The sequence below is a fragment of the Brachyhypopomus gauderio genome, unplaced genomic scaffold (genome assembly GCF_052324685.1).
Source record: "Brachyhypopomus gauderio isolate BG-103 unplaced genomic scaffold, BGAUD_0.2 sc34, whole genome shotgun sequence".
Taxonomy (NCBI): Eukaryota; Metazoa; Chordata; class Actinopteri; order Gymnotiformes; family Hypopomidae; genus Brachyhypopomus; species Brachyhypopomus gauderio.
Window position 1 is genome coordinate 3,547,187 of NW_027506866.1, and position 22,477 is coordinate 3,569,663.

General features: G+C 44.1%; 2 protein-coding genes and 1 long non-coding RNA gene across 7 annotated transcripts; 2 read left to right on the forward strand and 1 right to left on the reverse strand.

Moving 5' to 3' along the window:
* Positions 1-1,827: 1,827 nt before the first annotated feature.
* Positions 1,828-12,632, reverse strand: LOC143485443 (neuropilin and tolloid-like protein 1). Of its 2 annotated transcripts, XM_076984885.1 has the most exons (10): positions 11,746-12,632; positions 10,862-11,064; positions 10,492-10,545; positions 10,232-10,366; positions 9,863-10,111; positions 7,880-7,921; positions 7,683-7,792; positions 7,354-7,582; positions 4,644-4,757; positions 1,828-4,275 (listed from the first exon to the last, which is right to left on the reverse strand). In XM_076984885.1, the coding sequence occupies exons 2-10, from the start codon at positions 10,887-10,889 to the stop codon at positions 3,632-3,634; spliced, it is 1,605 nt and encodes a 534-aa protein (XP_076841000.1). In that variant the 5' UTR covers positions 10,890-11,064; positions 11,746-12,632; the 3' UTR covers positions 1,828-3,631. The 2 variants fall into 2 exon arrangements, with proteins under 2 accessions (XP_076841000.1, XP_076841001.1); XM_076984886.1 differs by lacking the exons at positions 9,863-10,111; positions 11,746-12,632 and having other exon boundaries at positions 10,862-11,653.
* Positions 7,436-9,569, forward strand: LOC143485445 (uncharacterized). Its single transcript, XR_013122887.1, has 2 exons — positions 7,436-7,576; positions 7,658-9,569. It is a non-coding gene; the product is annotated as an uncharacterized LOC143485445 (long non-coding RNA).
* puf60b (poly-U binding splicing factor b) lies at positions 11,714-21,413 on the forward strand. Of its 4 annotated transcripts, none has more exons than XM_076984887.1 (12): positions 11,714-11,845; positions 13,078-13,166; positions 13,795-13,890; positions 14,339-14,428; positions 15,395-15,445; positions 16,706-16,867; positions 17,003-17,095; positions 18,177-18,390; positions 19,512-19,702; positions 19,938-20,055; positions 20,209-20,474; positions 20,679-21,413. In XM_076984887.1, exons 3-12 carry the CDS (start codon positions 13,810-13,812, stop codon positions 20,976-20,978), a joined length of 1,566 nt encoding a protein of 521 aa, XP_076841002.1. In that variant the 5' UTR covers positions 11,714-11,845; positions 13,078-13,166; positions 13,795-13,809; the 3' UTR covers positions 20,979-21,413. The 4 variants fall into 4 exon arrangements, with proteins under 4 accessions (XP_076841002.1, XP_076841004.1, XP_076841003.1 ...); XM_076984888.1 differs by lacking the exon at positions 11,714-11,845 and adding an exon at positions 11,934-12,073; XM_076984889.1 differs by lacking the exon at positions 15,395-15,445.
* Positions 21,414-22,477: the final 1,064 nt, after the last annotated feature.

Sequence of the window (22,477 nt, forward strand, 5' to 3'; positions counted from 1 at the left end):
GCGAGGGGCTCTCAATGGAGGACCCAGTCCTGTACATCAGGGTGGTGCACCACCCACGAAAGCCAGCCTTCAGAGCAGGAGTGACACAACCTGTCAGACTTCTCCCTGACACACCAGGGAGTCCTCTAGTGGGTTTGCAGCCCTCGCGGTGGGAGGGGTTGATGCTTTGGGGTTGTCCTCCCTCTCCAAGTTAGAAGGGGAGGCTAAACTTCCTCAAAAGTCAGAGGACGGCAGTGTGAATAACATGGAGTCATCAGGAGATGGAGGACCTCTCTAGTGCCTCTGAGGAAGAAGCTGCCACAGCGCCTCTCTTCCTGATTGAAGTGCGCACCACTAAGGGCCATCCTCCAAAGCTGGTAGGCACTTCACTGAGCACAGTCGCCTAGGCCAAGGCCAGGCTCTTCCCTTTGTGATGTAACAGGAGTCAGAGGCATCAGGCCAGGAAAGGGGAGTGGAGGTGAGTCCTGCATGAGCGCACCATCCCGCTGCAATGCACAAGGTGCGCTCCCCAGAACACATGCATCCCGCGGTGAGGACACCCCCCGCGGTGAGGACATCCCCCGCGGTGAGGACATCCCCCGCGGTGAGGACACCCCCCGCGGTGAGGACACCCCCCGCGGTGAGGACACCCCCTGCGGTGAGGACACCCCCCGCGGTGAGGACACCCCCTGCGGTGAGGACACCCCCCGCGGTGAGGACACCCCCCGCGGTGAGGACACCCCCTGCGGTGAGGACACCCCCCGGAGCCAAGAGGCCCTCTGTGGGCGGGGCCAATGAGCATCCCCCAGAAGCTTCGGAGTGTGGCACGCGCTTGCTGGCTGCTCCAAATGCCGAGCTATGTCCTTCTGTCCAGGCTACGGCCACCCGGGGACCTCCCACACCTGGACTGCCACCCCTGCCTAATTCAAGGTTTCACTCGTGGCATCCTGAGGACCCCTTTGTTGTTGTCCATGTGTCTGTGCCTGTGTGTGTGTGTCTGTGCCTGTGGGTGCGTGTCTGTGTGTGTGTGTCTGTGTGTGTGTCTCTGTGTGTGTGTGTGTCTCTGTGGGTGCGTGTCTGTGTGTGTGTGTGTGTCTGTGTGTGTGTCTGTGTGTGTGTGTCTGTGTGTGTGTGTGTCTGTGTGTGTGTCTCTGTGTGTGTGTCTGTGTCTGTGTGTGTGTGTGTGTGTCTGTGTGTGTGTGTGTCTGTGTGTGTGTGTGTGTCTCTGTGTGTGTGTGTGTGTGTCTGTGTGTGTGTGTGTGTGTCTGTGTGTGTGTGTGTCTCTGTGTGTGTGCCTAAGACCCCTGATGTTGTTTTTCCTGGTGTCTATAGCCTGGTTTATACTGTTCTCCCTTGTGTTCCCAGGGAGGCTAGTCAGTTGGCGGGCTCCCCCTTGAGGGGGGCGGATCCCGGAGTTTACTGGTGACAGCAGGTTACAGGTCAGGGGTCGGACTAGTGGTGCTGGGTACTCCTTTTAGTGAAAGGTGAAGCATGTTTCAGATATTAGCCAGTGACTTTCCATCTAGTGAATTGAATCCTTTAACCACTGTGATATGATGAGGTTGGATTTAATGCTTTGTCCTTTCAAGCATGTGTACACAAAGCAATGAGAGAGACTCACTGGTTAGTGTCTGCTAAATCTAGATGTCAATACAGCACTCGTGATTCCTCAGATCAGATATAATACATTCTGATGTCTATATTGAATATTTCAGAATATTCTGAATGTTCTGCATTGAATATGCCGAAAACCCGTGAAAGAAATGCAGTATAATCACTTTTAATAAACTTTAAATAAACATTTAAAAATCTGATGTGTCATTTATGTAACATGATAAAGTTGACATGATGTAGTTTTATTTATAAAACATATTTAAAAGAACTTGCACTGATCAAATTGCTGTACATAAAACAAACATGTTAGAATGGGAATGTTAAAGAAAGGAAATCTGACACTGTTGAGCAGAGGAGTAAGACCTGAGTGATGGAGACCGGCCATAGTTTAAACACTAAGAAATGAGAAAACGTTGCTTATGGACTTGACACGGAAACACACTAAACTTCAGGCTTTGCAGACTACTTTCTGATTGGTGGACAAGGGCACATATGGGGCGTGGGGCATTAAATAGGAGGAGTAATATGAGCAGGTAATGGCAGCTGTAACATTCGGACACGTAAGGGGGTAATCATGACACTAGACAGCATGTGAACATTGCAAATACGTGCTGCTTATCTTCATCGAAACATGTGAACAGTGCAAACACATACGTTTTATCTTAACAGGAAGAGGAAAAGAAGAATATTTAGAAAACAAAATCTGGACACATATTTGCATGCATAAAGAATTAAAATACTGTTATACATGTGAAAGATTCAGATGACATTGATGTATTTCTTAGATCACCTTAATTTTTAGATTAAAGGTTTCAGTTATATGTATAAATGCCATTCACAGCAACTGATAGCAACACTGAATGTCAAAAGCAAAAAGCCTAAAGTAAATTTAATAAGCATAACTTCCATAATTTTTCACTTATTGCACCACATACACAACTATGCATATCAAAATAAAATACTTATAATTAAATAATACAAAATGTATCAATTGATAAAAGAAGCAATGGTATTTGATGTGGTAGGGCTGCTAAAAAAATAATATAATTTGTTAATTTACAATATTGGTGTCAATGCCGGTGTCACAGAAAGTCAAAATATGCCCATCAAGAAATCATATAATTGTTTATGTGAGAGCATTTTGCCACACCTAAGAGCATCTCGACACATCTAGTCAAACCCCTTATTGCTATGCAAATAAATTAGAATTGAACTGAATTTAATTAACTACTCTCTGATTTTCCAGACAAGTGATATGTGGGATTTGTTATGGATCTCTTCATTTATATGATATGAAAGTGTAATTATTTATTTCTTTATTTACCTTTACAGTGAGTCCCCTTAACGACGGGTCCGGTTAACGACGGACCAGAGTTACGACCGACTTCTTTTTTTATTTCGCACGGTGCACGGAAGAGCAGTGGCAGCACAGTGGAATGTTGTGGAGTATATTGGAGTGTTGTGGAGTGTAGTGGAGTGTTGTAGAGTGTTGTGTACGATAAGCTGAGGCAGCGCAGCCTCCACCGTAGCCCATTTCAGCAACGCGATCGCTCTTTTTTTTCTATACTGTATTTACGATCAAAGCGTATCTAAATCTAGGGTCACACTTAACGACGAAAACTTTTCAGTCTCTAACTCCGTCGTTAAGTGGGGACTCACTGTATTTAATGAGGAAGTCCCTTGAGATTAAAATCTCTTTTTCAAGGGAGACCTTAAATACATTTATACAAAATAATACTGCCTGGTCTTTAAACATGTCACACCAAGGGATTGCTAATATACCTTCAACATATGTAACAAAGTGTATTGTATTTTGTGGGAGTATAATAATGGAGCTGTTACAACCCTGCAATTTTATTCTATACATACCATGCAGCCCTAATGTACAAAATATCAACATCGAGGATTATAGCACGTTTGGGATTCATATATGCTTTTCTGAACCATAAATGGACAACAAATTTACTGAGCAGACAAATCATTATAGACTGTACCAGGGCTCTTTGGACAGTTTCAAATGCAGAAGCAAATGTCTGTATCAGAAGTCATTAGCTGTGGAGCGGTGCACAGTCCTGTTCAGACCCGCCCTCACCCGCGGGACAGCCGGCCCTCCCTCCCGCTCACTGTCCAGACCACAGGCTCCTTCAGCATCGTCCTGCGAGTAGCAGTGCTTCATCACCACAATGCCGCCGTAGTGCAGGAGGGGCGGGGGTGGGGGTGGGACTGATGGAGGAGGGGGTGGGACTGATGTGGGTGGAGTCTGCATTTCAGTGAAGATGGTAGTGGCGTCATGCAGACTCATGTCAATGCGGCTGCCCCTTATGCTAGAGGCCCTGGAGCCGCAGTGGTGCCCGTGCACACATCTAGAGCAGGTGTGCTGCTGCAGGAGGACACGTTCAGGTGGGACCTCGGGTGGGGTCTCGGGTGGGGTCTCGGGTGGGACCTCAGCTTCGGCCCACGCGCCTGACCGCAATGTGCACAGCTCATAGTGGGGTGGCTCAAAGGACTCGTGCAGGAGGGCTGCGTCAAAGTGGTCTCGTCTCAAAATGTACTTCTTACGTGGCTGCTTGACCTGAATGAGAATGGACACGGTGAGCAGGAGGACCACCATGCCACAGGTCAGCCCGATAATGCTCATACTGGTGTTGTCCAGGGTCTCCAAGATGGTGGCTTTCCTTTTCTCTGGGTGGACACAAAATGCACAGAAAAAAATTACACAAAAAAGTCCTGTTATCACTTCCTTTTGTAAAATCTGACATACAGATTTTATATATAACATGATACATGTGACAATGCTAAGAGTCCAGCCTTTTTTCTGGTTGGACTCAATCTTGACAACTCGAGATAACAAATTGTTATCTGGAATTAAAGCACCATGCATTAGCTAAACACCATATGGATTTTCAAACACAAAGTCCTGAACTCTGTCCAGTTATGCCTTGTCTGTGTATCAACTTTTTTTCCAGGATCTCCATGATTTTTTCCTTGTCTAAATGACAGCAAGTCAATGTGATTCTCATTTCAGAAATGACTGAACTAGCCAGGCGTACCTTTGCAGCCGTTCTCATCCCACGGATACACACAGTTCTGGATCCCATTGCACACCAGCGTGTGGTTAATACACATGTTGCTGTGGCAGAAGTAAGTGTCCCTGTCACATGGTGCTATGAAGCATATAAAGAAGATTAGCGTCAGTGTCACATGGTGCTATGAAGCATATAAAGAAGATTAGCGTCAGTGTCACATGGTGCTATGAAGCATATAAAGAAGATTAGCGTCAGTGGCACATGGTGCTATGAAGCATATAAAGAAGATTAGCGTCAGTGTCACATGGTGCTATGAAGCATATAAAGAAGATTAGCGTCAGTGTCACATGGTGCTATGAAGCATATAAAGAAGATTAGCGTCAGTGTCACATGGTGCTATGAAGCATATAAAGAAGATTAGCGTCAGTGGCACATGGTGCTATGAAGCATATAAAGAAGATTAGCGTCAGTGGCACATGGTGCTATGAAGCATATAAAGATGATTAGCGTCAGTGTCACATGGTGCTATGAAGCATATAAAGAAGATTAGCGTCAGTGTCACATGGTGCTATGAAGCATATAAAGAAGATTAGCGTCAGTGTCACATGGTGCTATGAAGCATATAAAGAAGATTAGCGTCAGTGGCACATGGTGCTATGAAGCATATAAAGAAGATTAGCGTCAGTGGCACATGGTGCTATGAAGCATATAAAGAAGATTAGCATCAGTGGCACATGGCACTCACATCTTGACATTGCATGCAAAATGCAGCCCTGGTTATTGTAATCTCTTATGGCGCATTTCCACTAGGGCCTGCTTGGCGCGGTACGGTTCGATTCGCGACGGTTTGTGAGTGTTTCCATTAGTACCAGTTCCCTGTGAGCCGGCCCCTTCGGGTACTATTTTCGTACCGACTCGCTCGAGGTTCTAACCGTTCCGAAGCGGTACAGTTCTGTGACGTGGAGGAACAGCATGACACTGATTGGCCAGGGAGTGTCGTCACAGGTTGCGTCAGGAGAGCGACTCCTCCGCTATGCTATGATGGACTCCTCGGCCATTTTTAAAACCCAAGGAGCGAAGTCTGTTCCCTGGTCAAACGCCGAGGTACAAACCTTTCTGTTAATAATCAGCGATCAAAAAATCCAGGGCGAACTGGACGGGGCCACTAGAAATGTAAAGGTTTTGTAGTGTCGTGACATCATTTGTATACGACCGGTCGATGCCCCTTAACACATAGCATTATTGTATCTTATTTATCTTTATCTTCATTATTGTATGTGGTTGCTCTAATTATTGATAATAATTTGGTATTACTCAAACAGGCTGAACACACCCTGCATAAAAAGCATCAGTCATACAATCAAATGAAATCAAACTTTATTATGAAATATAGATATTTAAAGTACAACATATGTAAATAATAGTTATAGTTAAAAAAAGTGCAAAAAGCAAATATATACGTATAGCTTTATATGAAATAAATATTTATAGTACTACAAGCAACATTTTGTGTGCTTTTACTGGCGTCTGTCTCGCATGGTGTTCACAAGTTCGCCAAGCACCCCGAGGAAAGCCCGGTTGAAGGAAACATTTTCCGCCAACTCCGCTCGCCTCGTCAGTGGAAGGGGAATCTTGAACGTAAAAAATAACAAATATTAAACACAAGCATTCCCGTGAAAGCAACAACATTATAGCGTAACTGCACAAAATGTGTAGCACGTCATCGCTGCTCATGCTGTGTTTATGGCTACAGCTAACTAGCAACTAGCAAGGCTAAGAGCTAGCTATTGTACAGTAGTGACTGTGGTGGTAACATTAACTACAAACACAGCTCTAAATTCCTGCGTTTACAATAGATGCGTTCATATTACGTTCATATTACATCTTTTACGAGCCTAGTAAAACTGAAATCACAATACACTCACCATTCTCCGTGGCCTCCAGCACCGACATTGCCGTGTCTGTCCAGCTCTTTCTCTTCCGTTACTGGCTGGCCGGTGACCGTATATGACATCCATTTGCTGGAACCATTTCCAGTCTTTGCGGTTTGCTCCGCTGCGTCCGTTATGGTCCTTCACCGCCCGGTAATCGCGTTAAGCTTTTTTTGCTTGGACCGACCGGCACTGCTGAACAGACCGCTGGTAGCCATAAGTGGCCATTAGCGCGGAAACCTCGCTAAAAACCTTTACATTTCTAGTGGCCCCGTCCAGTTCGCCCTGGATTTTTTGATCGCTGATTATTAACAGAAAGGTTTGTACCTCGGCGTTTGACCAGGGAACAGACTTCGCTCCTTGGGTTTTAAAAATGGCCGAGGAGTCCATCATAGCATAGCGGAGGAGTCGCTCTCCTGACGCAACCTGTGACGACACTCCCTGGCCAATCAGTGTCATGCTGTTCCTCCACGTCACAGAACTGTACCGCTTCGGAACGGTTAGAACCTCGAGCGAGTCGGTACGAAAATAGTACCCGAAGGGGCCGGCTCACAGGGTACTGGTACTAATGGAAACACTCACAAACCGTCGCGAATCGAACCGTACCGCGCCAAGCAGGCCCTAGTGGAAATGCGCCAATAGAGACCTGGCCTATCAGGTTCAACTACCTGCCATCAATTATAACATCTAGGACCAAAGTTAGGACTTGAGGACTGAAACAACTGAGCCAGTTCACATGACACCCATTTCAGTTCTCATTCTGTCATTTCTGTCACTGCGGACTGGTCGCTGGAATGCCTCACGCTCTCGGAAGGTGGTGAAGAGGATGCGGAAGTGGCTATGGCGGCTCCCCTGGTCCGCCCACATGCGCACCACGCCCACTGCCGTCAGTAGCATGACGTCGCTGGCCACTGTGCTGCAGAACTTTCTCTTCAGGTGCTCCACGGAGCTGCTGCCATCATACACGGCCACAAAATTGCGCTTGCATTCGTTCGAGTTCTGCATCTCATACTCCAGGAAGCGCAGGTAGATCTGCAGTAGACAAGAGCTCATCAGACCCATAGAATACTACGTAATACTACGTAATACTATGTAATACTATTCCAGGAGTATTCCAGGAGGGAAGGTTGACCTTTGAGCCTGGCGGCGCACGGATGAACCATCTGCAGTCCACTGCCTCTTCCTTCTCCACCACCGCAGACTCCACAACTCCCTCAGGCCCACTCATCTCAAACTCACACGCTGCAACACCAACCACAGCCAGCAATCACACCTGTGTCTCATGCTAATGAGCACTGAGTCATTCAGACTAAGGAAGATCGGACTCACGTGGCAGTGACAGAGGAACGTTGATGTCTTTAAAATCAGGATCTGAAGAGTGAGCAGCAATTCAGTGTACTTTTATTTAATTAAATTCCCATGGGCATATTAAATACATTATCCAAAAGTTAAAACATGCAATACCAACATTAAAGCACATCTGAGACAACTGTCATGTTAATGGTAGCCATATGTTCTTGGTTCAGACTAACAGTAGCAGAAGCAAATTCAACCTTGAAATAACTCTTAGATGATAACTGTAATATAGTATTAGAGAATCAGAAATTATGTTGTGAGGCCTCACAGCTATGAGAGGTCATAGATGAATAATCCTCAAATGAGATTGGTGCAGATTAGGTTGCCCTATGGCATGAGAATCAGTGGGCAGATACCTTGTTGCAGTATACATATATTAACAGATGCTTCGTATGCTTCTTTCTTTGAAAGACTAATGCTAAAAATGCAAAATACTTTGACAAGTACTTTTGCATACACAGTATTCTAATATTTCAAAATTCCTACATGGAATTTGTATAAGCAAAGTTTCAATCTAAAAATCACTCAGGGATATTCAGTAATCCTCTCGTGGTTTCTTATCTTCACTGCATAGCTTGGCATGGATTATTCAGTGTGCTGATGAAACAGACTAAATGTGACACTGCTGTAAGCTGTACTTTCACAACCTTCACATCATCAGAAGGCAGGTAGACGAAATGACCCATGACTAACCCAGAGTGAAAACATCAGAAGACAGGTAGACTACATGTGCAAAAACATTCATTCACTGACCTGTGCGCTGTCCAACAAAACATAAAAGAATTCATAATGAACAGTATTTGTCGAATGTTTAAAGTAAATTACATGTGGATGCAGGGATGTTTAAGTTATTATACTGTCTGATGGTGCTCAGCATTTCTTAGGCATTTTTAAATCTTTCTAAGATGTTAGATAAACAACACTGAACTTCATCCAGCTAGTCAGTAATCTGTAATCTCAGCAAGACGTGTTTGAAGCATCCGATGGTAGGATCCTGCTTTAGTGTACATGCTTAATTTATTTCATATTGGCTTCATGTGTGGTTATAAAGTGATTAAGTTGCAAAGTGTAAACAAGTGTACATTCACCTAGTATTTACCTAGTTGTTTTGACCTAGTGCTAGAGTGTATTCATATCATTTAGGATATAGACATTTGTTTCAGATTAATTTACTTTAACAATTCATTAACAATTATTAATTATTTAACTATTATGTGTTTGTGTGAATCAACAGTTGGTGCTGTGCATAAGATAGATATAGCTAATTTTTCATGGCTGGTAAAATATGTAGGAGAAATGCAGGACTCAGGAGAGAAAGGGGATAGCATATACAGTCCTGAAGACAAGCTCTCATTAACTGGGACGAGAGACAACACTATCTGGCCTCAGCTGTGTGTGTGCGCCTGCACCACAAATAGTGCGTCTTCACATGGGGATGGCAGATTTAGCCCATCCAAATGAGACAGGGAAGAGAACAGCCTTGATACATATACTTAACAACCTCATCCCACACACCTTTTTGCAGTGTTAATTTCAAATCCAACATACACAAATCTGTAACCTGGTTGCATATAAAAGAATGTCATTAATCAGTTTCATTTAATTTAATTTAAATGATTATTTTTGCTCTTATGTATACTAAAATAAAGTGAGTATAGAGGTAGTGTGGTGAGCTGTGGTCATAAGATAACTAAATACCTTAGTCTTCACCTTATTTTGTTCTTCCAGCTTGGGGAACATTACCATTTATAATAATTTCAGAAAATTATCCTAAAGAATTTGCTTATGTAAACACACATACCTGCCAGTGTGTTCCCTGCATTAAAAGATGTATACATTATGTAAACAATTAGAAATGTGTCAAAACATTTTTACAAGGGAACTATTTTCCTCTTTTTTATTGTAGGGCCTATTCTCTTGTATGCCAATGACCTGACTGTAAATCTCTGCTCTTACCTTGAGTGAAATTGTATCTTGCAGAAAAGCCAATGGCCTCTAATTCACTGTCTGCGACAAATTTAATCCAGAGATATCTCCCACTGGACCTGATGTACACTGGGTTCTGCTGTCCGCAGTATCGGCCAATAATGGGGGAAAAACTGAATGGGCCGTCCCTGACTTCAATGTGGTCGAACTTACACTCCCATGATGGTTCTATAGAGTACCTTTCTTCGAAGTACAAGTCTATACATTGTCTCGGAGAAGCTGAAACGACATATAGGAAAGAAGAAGCAACTTCCAACCTACAGAACCACAGAAGAAGAAAGTTCTGTTCACAATTATGGATACCCTAAGCACTTCATAGTTAGTATTTTGTACACTTACCTTCTATTATATAAGTGCATTCTCTGTCAGGAGGATATTTATCAGGATAGTTTGGAGATGCAAAAGAACCACCTTCAGGCTCTTTAATCCAGACACCACACAGAGCTTCTGGTGTAACCCCAGAGTTGTTTATAGCTGAAATACAGAGTAACATCTTAAATTTGGAGCACAGTTTTATGGAATACGCTATAGAACAAAAGGGACATGTTGGTCTTTCAAAATGAAACTAAAATAAGATTTATTGTTCACTGGTTTGTTACCCGCAGCCTTCTTTGAGCCTGTTGGGGACACCAGTTTGATGAGAGCTGTAAAAACTAAGTGAAACCAGGGCAGAAGCTTAGCCACTGTTTGCTTTCAATATACAGACTCTAGCATTTTAACAACGTTTGATGATTCACTACAATGCAGCAAGCAAGTATAATGAATATGCTTTAAGAAATAAATATTTGTAAGCTGTTTAAAAAGTATTCAAATTAAATAATTCAAATGTAGTTTAATATAATTTTACACTATAAAACATTAAATAATGGCATATATATCGCAATTTATTTGTAAATATTACTGATATTATTCTATCCTGCCATTTCTGCCATTCTTAAATTTGTGCGTTCATATATTTATGTAACTTACCAAGAAGCAATTTTCTCTGCGGAATCATGGTTCAGTACAACGTTTCCAAATATGAATCGCATAAAATACATGTTACAGTAACAGATTTGCACATTGACCGCACAAAATCCTAATTGGAATACCAAACTGTCCGTACAGTATCCTCGGTTATCAGGTAGAAGTCAGATGGATGTGGACTGGATCAGCAGAGCGGGCTGGGGAGCCTCATCTCAGCACGGTGGAAATAAGGTGGAGACAAAGAGTAGATTAAGACCCGCACATTTAGGACAACCACGATGAGAGACAGCATTATAATAATACTATTTTAATCGTATTAATGATGAATCCTGAAACTTTGATGAACATGGCAAAATTTCCTAACACGTCAGTGCACAGAATGAGTGTAAGATGTTAAGATTTTGTTGCAACTATGGTCAGGCAAAGTATCGTTAAATTCATATACCAAACACATTCACTTTGCTGTGTTTGTATGTTCTAACCTATAAAACAAGAGCATAAGTACAGCAGCCTGGCACCGCATTTACGGTTGGTGTATTTTGGGTCAGTTTGGAGGGGAAAACCTGCCGTTTTGCATGAAGAACTGTATTCTGGAGCTTCAATCAGCTGCTTGGAAAATATCAACTAATTCTCATGTTATAAGATATATAATTTTACGTTCTAAAATGTTTACTTCTGGATCACGTTCAGTAATTAGTGTCATATTGGAGATAAGCTATGGAAATGCTATAATTACATAATGTGAATCCTAAAATGTAAAAGCTCAAACAAATGACTGAAAAGTGGAGTAACCGCAAAAATTACTCAAAAAAAAAAAAGTTAATCAAAAATCAAAGGCAGGAGGCTTACAAAAACGTTGAGCCTACTTTAAGAGTAATACTGTGTACCTGCGCTAGGGGCGCCATGTCCACGCCCCCTTCACGACGCAGAGAGCAGAGAAGAAGCGCGAGTCGCGTGAACGCTACATGGCGGCAACAGGACATTGCGGTATTAAATGAATAACTGTTTTGTGTTTGTAAACTATCGGCTCACGTCGTTGTGTAGAGTTTTCTATTAGTTTTATCATACGCGACGTCCATTATACATCTCTGAGTTGTAACTATTCTTTGTCTTAGGTCGCAGCCAAGGCCTGCGACAAAACCAGGGCATCGCTAGCTAGCTAATTGTGTGGAGAGGCTAACAGGACAACTGGGGATTAGTGAGACATGAGCGCGGGTACACCACACACACACACACACACACACACACACACACACACACACACACACACACGGACACACACACACGGACACACGGATATATCTGAACAACCCGGAGGAATGTGGATTTAACTTTCATTCCGTTTCGTTAGAACCTGCTAGCTTACTAACTAGCATACGAACATGCTAACCTTACGTGGGCCGCGCACAGTAAACCAGCGCGAGCGCTAAACCGGGACTAGAGTTAAACCGGGACTAGAGTTAAACCGCAGCTAGGGGACTAATATTCCCATGTTTACAATATTGTGGCGGTGCCTCAGCGTCGGTGTGAAAGACGTAAAACAACGACAGAAACAAAACGACCTTCTCAAACGAGCTCGCGACACTGCGCAGCTATCGGAGCTAACTGGCTAGCCATGCTAGTGGATGTGATGACTAGCTAGCCATGCTAGTGGATGTGATGACTAGCTAGCCATGCTAGTGGATGTGATGACTAGCTAGCCATGCTAGTGGATGTGATGACTAGCTAGCCATGCTAGTGGATGTGATGACTAGCTAGCCATGCTAGTGGATGTGATGACTAGCTAGCCATGCTAGTGGATGTGATGACTAGCTAGCCATGCTAGTGGATGTGATGACTAGCTAGCCATGCTAGTGGATGTGATGACTAGCTAGCCATGCTAGTGGATGTGATGACTAGCTAGCCATGCTAGTGGATGTGATGACTAGCTAGCCATGCTAGTGGATGTGATGTGATAGCCGGCTAGCGCGCTGGTATCGATGCGTTATGGCCTCGAACTAGGTGTCTTGCTAGCTCTGCTAACGATGTATAATTCCATGGACCCAGCAACAAAATTGACCCTTATTGCTGTATCGTTGTCAAAGTCCAGTCCTTGTTGATTTAGGCATATGTTGGCTGGCGGCTAGATAACTAATTAGCTGCATGTCAGTTTTTTTAACACAAAGCTAATTCACAAGCTCATTATTGTGACGTTTCCTGGTGTTCGTTGTTTATTTCAGATTACTGACCAATTGTAAGTGAACGATCTGACAAAATCTCCACACGGATCTCTCAGCTCTGGTCACCTTAGTGAAGTGTGGCCTCGTAGGTAAGCTGTAATTTGTCTGTTATAGTTATTTTTGTGAGCTTTTTATGTTTGCACTGTTTCTCCACTGATTTTATTTGTTGCCTATCGTTCCCAAGATTACCACTTATTTAGTATTGTGAAAGTGCTGAAGGTTTGACAGTTACTGGTGTCATTCAATACCAATACTCTCCAAACAGAATATACTAAATCCACCAGCTAGCTGTTTCAGACTTTCAGTTTTGATTTTCACCTTTTATTTTTTTATTGCTAATGTATTCTGTAACACTGTTCAGTGTAAATGTGCCATATTTTTGTCAATTGTGATTTTTACACCGCAATCGAAATTTGTCCTCCGCTTTTAACCCATCTGTGCAGTTAGAACACACACACTAGTGATTACTAGGGGGCTGTGGATCACACATGCCCAGAGCGGTGGGCACCTCAGTCATGGCCTCAGGTCTGGGAATCGAACCCACAACCTTTTGGTCACAAGACCAGTTCCCTACCACCAGGCCATGACTGCCCCTGTGTGTACCCATGTATATCCTGGATAAATGGTTGAAGCTGTGGGCTCGGTTCCACACCTATGATTTAAAGAAGTGACTTCTTGTTTACTCATTTGCTTTTCTGCTTTTGATATTCTCTTTAGAGAGGCAAAGCTCTGATGATGGAAAATGGTCAAGGCATGGGCTCCAAGTTGGGCCTACCGCCGCTCACCCCAGAACAGCAGGAGGCCCTGCAGAGGGTAACAGTTCACCACCCTACTCACCACACCTCCATTCTTCAGTTTGAGTTTTGCTCCTGGGATGATGTTGCTATTTATTCTTGGATGCAGTATAATGCAAATGTATTTAGTTATTGGGTTTTTGCCAGCATCTTTTTGCAAAAATAGGGCATGGTGCATAATATTTAGTCATTTGGAAGAATTTTATAGCCTTATGGCAGTCTTATATTTGTATGTAATGGACTATATATGATTATTTTCTGACATCTTGATGACCATGTAAAATGTTTCAGGTTCCGTAACTCCAGGTTCATGGTAGTAACTCATTGGCTGTAGAATCTTTAGTGTCATTCGCTTTATGCTCGTCTATATGATCACAACATCAATGGTGTTAAAGCAGCGAATTCTGCACTGTCCCAATGAACCGTGCGTCTCCTCACTCTGCTGCCATTGTGTTGTCCTTTTACAGGCTAAGAAATATGCCATGGAGCAGAGTATTAAGAGTGTCCTGGTGAAGCAGACCATCGCCCACCAGCAGCAGCAACTCACCAACCTGCAGGTGAGACCTTCTGACAGTCTGCTAGTTCAAAACCTGTGTTCCACTGGGGAGTTTAACAAGAGTAATTTCTTTAAGTGTTTGGCTTGTATGTCTTTTTGTGTTTTTTTTACACTGTTGGTTCAAGTTTAGAGCAGTCTAGGACTGACTTGCTGTCTTTACCTAATGATAGTCTTTTGTAACTGAAAACCGAGCTTGAGTAGCTTAATGAGACATCTATGATGACTTAAACATGAAGCAGTGATGAACAGCAGTTTGAGAGGTGAAAGTTATAGGTGAATTGGATGGAAATACACATTTCTGACCTATACTGCATCTTATTCCTCTAATAGCTTCTAATGTCTTTGAGCTTCCCACAATTTTTAATTTGAGTTTGATGTGTGGGGTGGATTGTTTTGAAAAGGTGTTTCTGGGGTCATAACCAAAATACCCACCTGTGTTGAAATTATGTATTGGCCACACTAGCTTCAGGTCTTTCCATGCTAAAGAGCCACACTTGATCCTTGCAGCAATTTTATTAGTTTTATTAAATTAGTTAATAGTCGACGTTTCCAGCTAATGGCACAAATTCTGTTGTCCCATCACTGTTCATTTTGATAGTGATTTTGGTAAATGGACCATGTATGTTTGTGTTACTACATCTCCTGATTGCATACTAGTTCACTAAATTACATGTAAAGTGAAATATTTGGCATAATATACTGCCTGTTTGCTATCTACTTCCTGCCTTGCCCATGTGTGGTTTATCTGTGATGTAGTGATTCTTTAAAAATGTTAAAATAGGGTTCCGGGAGATGGGCGGGGCTTTAAGTGACAGTAAGAATCTTTTGACCAGTTACAGACTAGACTGGAAGCGGCAAGGTCTCACTTGTCTTCTGTCTGGAATCTGATGTATGTGTTGAAAAAGAAATTAAAGAAAAAAATATCTAACGTACTTTTCAGCACTTTTCCATCTTTACTGTGTTTCAGATGGCAGCAGTGACTATGGGCTTTGGAGATCCTCTCTCACCTTTACAATCGGTCAATAGAATATTAAACTCTATTTCTTCCTCTGTGCGCATTTTGGTACAATGACTGTTACCCTTCTTAGACTCACTTACCAGGCCAGATTTTGACAGCTGATGGCCAGACATTTGCCTCAGCATATTTCAAAAGCAGACATGGCTTTTTTTGTTTTTGTGGGGGGGGGTTTAATTTATTTTTTAATGAGAATGAAATGTGTATGTGTTTGTTTACCCATTTCATCATGAAGGATACAGGCCTACAGGTTTCTTTCCTATCTTTCTCTATCTCCCCCTCTATCCTATCCTATCTATCTATCTATCTATCTATCTATCCATCCAATCTGAGGCATATGCAGCCAGACATTCTTTGACACGTCTCTCAGTTTGAGATTTTGTAATGCATGTGTTTGGGGGAGAGGTGAGAGAAGGCATTGGAGGCCTTTGTTAGGAATATTTTAGCAGCTGCTAACCAGCCTAGGACTGCAGTCATTTCAGATTCACCATCACTGCATGACCACAAGCACTTAGTGTGAGCACATTCCAGGACTCATTAACTCAGCCAGATTCCATGTGTAGCAGGTGTCTGTGCGTGCATGTGCTGTGTTGTGGCGTGTGCTGGGGATGTCATAATCCATGTCTTCTTTGTAAATATGCTGTAAACTATCAGTGACCCCATGGTCTGATGTAAAAGAGGGCTAGCAGTCACCACAGCAACCCAAAATGAAACACATGCAACTAACTGGTAATTTTTTTAAAAGCACATGATTTACTATTAGGGAGTGGTTTGCTCAGAACCACCTTTCTTAAGGAATTGCAGCATAAGTCCAAAAGCCATCAAGGAAACCCCTCAGATATCAGCTCGCATTAGTGAATCAGCTTGTATGAGTGTTTTGTGATGGTGTGGTCTTTTTGTTGAACATGTTGACAGTGTTGTTGGAATCCTTGCACTCCAGGTTAGTCATAACTACATGTTTTGAAATGTGTGCTGTGCAGGCCCACAGTAAAAACCCCTGAGCTTGCTCCATCACTGTTAAAACTGAGTGAACGGGCTTCTCTGCATCTTCTCAATTGACTCCGTGGCTTTTCTGCTTAAGTTGTAAGTTCATACACTTAAGAATATGAAAACCGAAGAGGACTAAAACTAGGTGCTACTTACTGGTTTAGAACTAGTCAAGATTTTGCCGTTTTTGGGTTGGTTTGTTGTGTGGTCTCCCTTACTTCAACACCCTTCAGCAGCCCGCACTGTCTCTGTCTCTCTCTCCTACCTGACCACCAGGTGGCAGCGCAGAGGCAGCGAGCTCTGGCCATCATGTGCCGCGTCTATGTGGGCTCCATCTATTACGAGCTTGGCGAGGACACTATTCGGCAGGCCTTCGCTCCGTTTGGTCCCATCAAAAGCATCGACATGTCCTGGGATTCGGTCACCATGAAGCACAAGGCATGCTTATTATTTCTTGGGATGCATTGGCTTGCTAACAGGATGTTTGCAAATGTTTAAAGTAAATATTAGAGCTTTTTTCATAATACCCTATCCCCGTCCCCCTCTCTCCCCCCGTCCCCCTCTCTCTCTCAGGGTTTTGCCTTTGTGGAGTATGAGGTGCCTGAGGCTGCTCAGCTGGCCTTGGAGCAAATGAACTCAGTCATGCTGGGAGGGAGGAACATTAAGGTTGGTTTTGGTTCTCAACCAGGGGAGTGTGTGCTCTGAACCCAGGGGAGTGTGTGCTCTGAACCCAGGGGAGTGTGTGCTCTGAACCCAGGGGAGTGTGTGCTCTGAACCCAGGGGAGTGTGTGCTCTGAACCCAGGGGAGTGTGTGCTCTGAACCCAGGGGAGTGTGTGCTCTGAACCCAGGGGAGTGTGCTTTGTTTAAATGATATTTGGGTCAGAATTTACTAGCAGTACTAAAAGGAGCATTAGGCCTTCTACTAAACTCTTCATCTATTCTTCATCTATTATCCATCTGCTCTTTTGTTAATTCTTTCATTTTATCAGTTTTTACTCTGAACAGCGAGCTTTACCTGAAGACACATGTCACTGGTAAACAACACCAGTGGAGCCATGTGGTTTAAAAAATTTATTTAATAAAAAAAATTTTTTAACTATGACCTGGGATGTGCTTCTCTTTCCACTATTAATACCAGGGCCTGGATAACTGAGTGCATCAGCTATATATCTGTTCCAGAGAAATGTTCATTTTCAGAGCGGCTTTCCGGAGAGCAGGGGTTGGGAGAGTTTGGAGCATGTCCTTATTGAGAGTTGAAACTTTACTTCTTTTCCTGTTCTGTGCTGCACTCTTAAATCTTTTGTGTGCCTGTGTTGTTTCAGAGAAAGTATCCTATAGACCTTCTTCTGTGTACGTGTGTTTGATTATCAGGACTTATTTTCTCCCAAGCTGTCACTTGTTGTTTTGGAGCCCTGATTTCCGCAGGAGTGGTGGAGGTAGGGGACGCATGCACTAGTGCTGCGCACGAGGTCCTCGTGCAGGCCACGCGGAGATCGCGAGCCTCTCTCACGCCCAGAGCGTGCTGATGATGGGCTGTGCTTGGCTGGTGTTGCGTGGCCGCCCCACCTGTAGCACAGATACAGCACAAACCCACAAACTGTTGTTCTTCCCAATCACACCCACAGAAACACTTAGGAACACAGTCACTGTTGCTGCCATGACAGACTGTAGTCAGACACACACAGTGATCACTACTCTTCATACAGATACACTCAGCATCCCCCTGTGCTGGTATATGTGCTGTAGGTGGGGCGGCCAGGTAACATTGGACAAGCGCAGCCCATCATCGACCAGCTGGCGGAGGAGGCCCGCGCCTACAACCGCATCTACGTCGCTTCCGTGCACCCGGACCTGTCCGACGATGACATCAAGAGCGTCTTTGAGGCCTTCGGCAAGATCAAAGGCTGCGTGCTGGGACGGGAGCCCACCACGGGGAAGCACAAGGGCTTCTGCTTCATCGGTGAGCGGCGGGAAGGGCCCCCGAGCGCTGTAGTGAGGAGCGCTGTAGTGTGAGGCCCCCGAGCGCTGTAGTGTGAGGAGCGCTGTAGTGTGAGGAGCGCTGTAGTGTGAGGAGCGCTGTAGTGTGAGGAGCGCTGTAGTGTGAGGAGCGCTGTAGTGTGAGGAGCGCTGTAGCGGTGAGGGCCCCGAGCGCTGTAGTGTGAGGAGCGCTGTAGCGGTGAGGGCCCCGAGCGCTGTAGTGTGAGGAGCGCTGTAGCGGTGAGGGCCCCGAGCGCTGTAGTGAGGAGCGCTGTAGTGTGAGGGCCCCGAGCGCTGTAGTGTGAGGGCCCCGAGCGCTGTAGTGAGGAGCGCTGTAGTGTGAGGGCCCCGAGCGCTGTAGTGAGGAGCGCTGTAGTGTGAGGGCCCCGAGCGCTGTAGTGAGGAGCGCTGTAGCGGTGAGGGCCCCGAGCGCTGTAGCGAGGAGCGCTGTAGCGGTGTAGTGAGTACAGGTCTTGAAGAAACGGCATGTGGGTCAAGTGTGTTCAGGCAGCTGTTTATCTGAAAAACACTGCAAGGTCTGGGCAATTCAGGATTGAACATCTTGTTGATCACAGTCCGTGAGGGATTCAGAAACTCAAATGTTTAACTGTTCTGCCTTCCTTTAAATATCCTTAGCCAGTCCATAATCACCAGTGGACACAGCACCCAGGCCTTATTTATATTAAGATCTTGAGGAAAATGAGATGGTAATTGTATTTAACTGAGAATGTTCAGTCTAAAAGGTATTTTAAAAAATTCTAGAATTTTCTAGAAAAGCTAGAATATAACCCCTTTTCTGTAGTATGAGGCCCGATTCCAAAGAATTTCAGGTGGTGACGAACCACTGGCTCACCTGGACTAGGCTTACTCAAGTGAGGTCTGTTTCTCCACAGTGCAATTTTACATCTGCAAGTTGTAGTATTCATGCATCTGGTATACACAGCTGCTTTTTGGACATGCAAGGTGTGTGTTTGGATCCTAGATGGTCATCATGATGTTTCCAGGACAGTTTTTCTTTCTTTTTTCTTAAATTTTTTATAAGAACTGGAATTCAGTACTTTATTTCATGTCTTTCCATGTTTCTCTTGCTCTCCACATGAGTAGAGTATGAAAAGCCCCAGTCAGCAGTAGATGCAGTGTCCTCCATGAACCTCTTTGACCTGGGAGGCCAGTACCTGAGAGTGGGGAAGGCTGTGACCCCTCCTATGCCCCTGTTGACCCCCACCACTCCTGGCGGTTTGCCCCCTGCTGCGGCCGTGGCTGCAGCCGCTGCCACTGCTAAGATCACAGCTCAGGTGAGACCCCAAATCCCACCTGCCTGATTACTACAGCAGACTGTTTTGCCCATTAACTTGACACATTTACAGCAGATACCTAAAGGCAGCTGCTTATTAAATGTTTTAATATGTTTAAAATACATGACTATCATGCAAATTCAACAGATTGTTTTAGCCAAATTTTGAATAGCTGCACAGTAAAAACGATTATTTGCTGGTGAGCTCATGGGCTCCCTCTGGTGGTGTGTTGTAGGAGGCAGTAGCAGGCGCGTCGGTACTGGGCTCTCTGGCCTCCCCAGCCCACATCCTGAGCCAGCAGATGGGGCTCCCCCAGGCCGTCCTGGCAGCCCAGGCTCCGGGCTTAATTACAGGTCTGATGCACATTCTTGGAGCATATCAAACTGCAACCATACTGCTTAACCACTCTCGGAATAAAAGATTCATTAATTTATTTACTCATTTATAGTCTTTGCCCTCAGCGTGTAAAGCCACCCCTACCCCGACTCACCCCGTCTGTTCCGCAGGTGTGACACCCGTTCGGCCGCCTCTACCCGTGGTGCCCCAGGTAGGCCTGGTGAACCCCGTGCTCGCGTCGCCTCCCGTCATATCCGCGGCCGTGTCCATGGCGACGCCATCACCCGCCATGCTGCAGCCGCAGCAGCCCCCGTCCCCCCCGGCCCCACCCGCCGAGGTCAAACGTGACGAGGAGAAGAAGCAGCGGGAGGAGGACGCCCCGCCCCAGGACAAGGAACTGGGTGGAGGGGCCAGACCCACCACTACGCTGTCAGGGGTGAGCTGAGAGAGAGAGAGAGCATGCATATCACTGAACACCTCCACTGGGTAAATAGGTTTTGGGGCAGCAAGTATCTTGGTGATGCTGTGTGGTTGAAAGATGCCAATAGCACAGCTCAAACTAAGGCATCGCCTGTGAAGGCGATTTTCATTTTCTTAAACATTTTCTTCTCACTACTGCTCTCTTCCTTTTTTATGATAGTCAACTGTAATGGTGTTGCGCAATATGGTGGGACCTGAGGACATTGATGACGACTTGGAGGGGGAAGTAACGGAGGAATGCGGGAAGTTTGGCGCCGTAAACCGGGTCATCATCTACCAGGAACGACAGGGTGAGGAAGAGGATGCGGAGATCATCGTCAAGATCTTTGTGGAGTTCTCCGACACTGAGGAGATGAACAAGGCCATCCACGCCCTCAACAACCGCTGGTTTGCAGGTCGCAAGGTTGTGGCCGAGGTCTATGATCAGGAGCGTTTCAATAACAGCGACCTCTCTGCATAAGACTGCCCCAAAATGGCCACCAACCCTTTCTCCACATGCTCAGACTCACTCAGCTTCCATCACTGCTGCTAGAGTTTTGGGCCTCTTTTAAACTTGTAATTATTTTTTTATTGATGTCAATAGTAATAATATTGGGAACAATCCCACTGATGGGGTTCAGCTTAGAAAAATGTGCGCCTCATGGACCCCCCCCCCCCCAATTACTTACTGTGAAAATTATTTTCCTTTCCTTTTTTTATGGTTATTTGCAAGTTGTTTTCTAACTGTCAAAATTAGAATATTTTGCAGCAACCCTTTTGCACCCCCTCCCAAAAAAGGACAAAAAAAATTTTTTTTAAACAAAACCCGTTTTGCCTCAATAACATTCTGTTAATTGTTGTGTTCCAGTCATTTTGGTTCTCAATTTACAAAACAATAAATTCTTCAAATACGCTACACATTGATTGTGAATTACATACTTGGAGAAACACAGTTATGGTGTGGGGTTAAATGGCGTTGAACTGACCCTCATGTTCTGGCTTTAACATCTAAGATTCTAGACCAGCGTTTCTCAAAATGTAGGGCGCATGGGTATTGCAGGTGGGGCGCAAGCAATTGGAAGAAATGTACCTTTTTAAGCCTGTTCGTTTTGCATAAGCCCCGGATGTTTAAAATGTGAGGAACAGTGAACCAGGGCTAGATGAATTTGTACGCCGCCACCAGCACCCCGCCCCGGCCCCCCATTTTTCCATAACCATTTTGTTTGGGTGATATGGGACAGGTTTGAACAGTAATTTTCTCTTGAAAAAAGTTATTTTCCATTCAGTAAGTATTAAGTAAATATTCACCTGCATTATATATTGTATGTAATGTATATGTGGTCCGCTATTTGGCCAGCTATGTGAAATTGGGACGAAAATGAAATGTCTGAAAAAGCAACTGAATATAAATCGAGAAAAAGGTTTAAAAGCATTTTTATTATTGAATGAGCACGCAATCTCCTCGGGTCCTGTTTTTGGAACCAATAAAACTATCCAAAACCCAAAAACCTATCATGGTAAAGTTTAATTAAATTTGTTCTGCTATCCAATATTTAACTTTAATAATACTGATACCAATGATACTGATTTACAAAGCTGCCTTTCACATTGCACAATGAATCATGCGCACGCTCCAGGAAGCTAATAATACTAGCTTTAAAATGAAATAGCACAAGCTTTAAAATTTAATAACACTCACTTTAAAATGAAAGTAAACGTGTACGCATTTGAGAAGGGAAGTTATTTACTCTGATACAACATCGTCCTGTGGTAAATTACTGCTTGAAAACGATACAAATACAACGGTAGTGAATAACTAACTCAACATGCTGCCATTATAGGAACTTGGAATATAAACGCTTAGATTTAGATTAGATAACGTTGTCGAAACATTTGGTTAACGTGGTTAGCAGCTCATTTTCAAAGTGAATAAATAAACAATATGGAATAAACAAATACACCTGTCAGTCCCACCAGGAT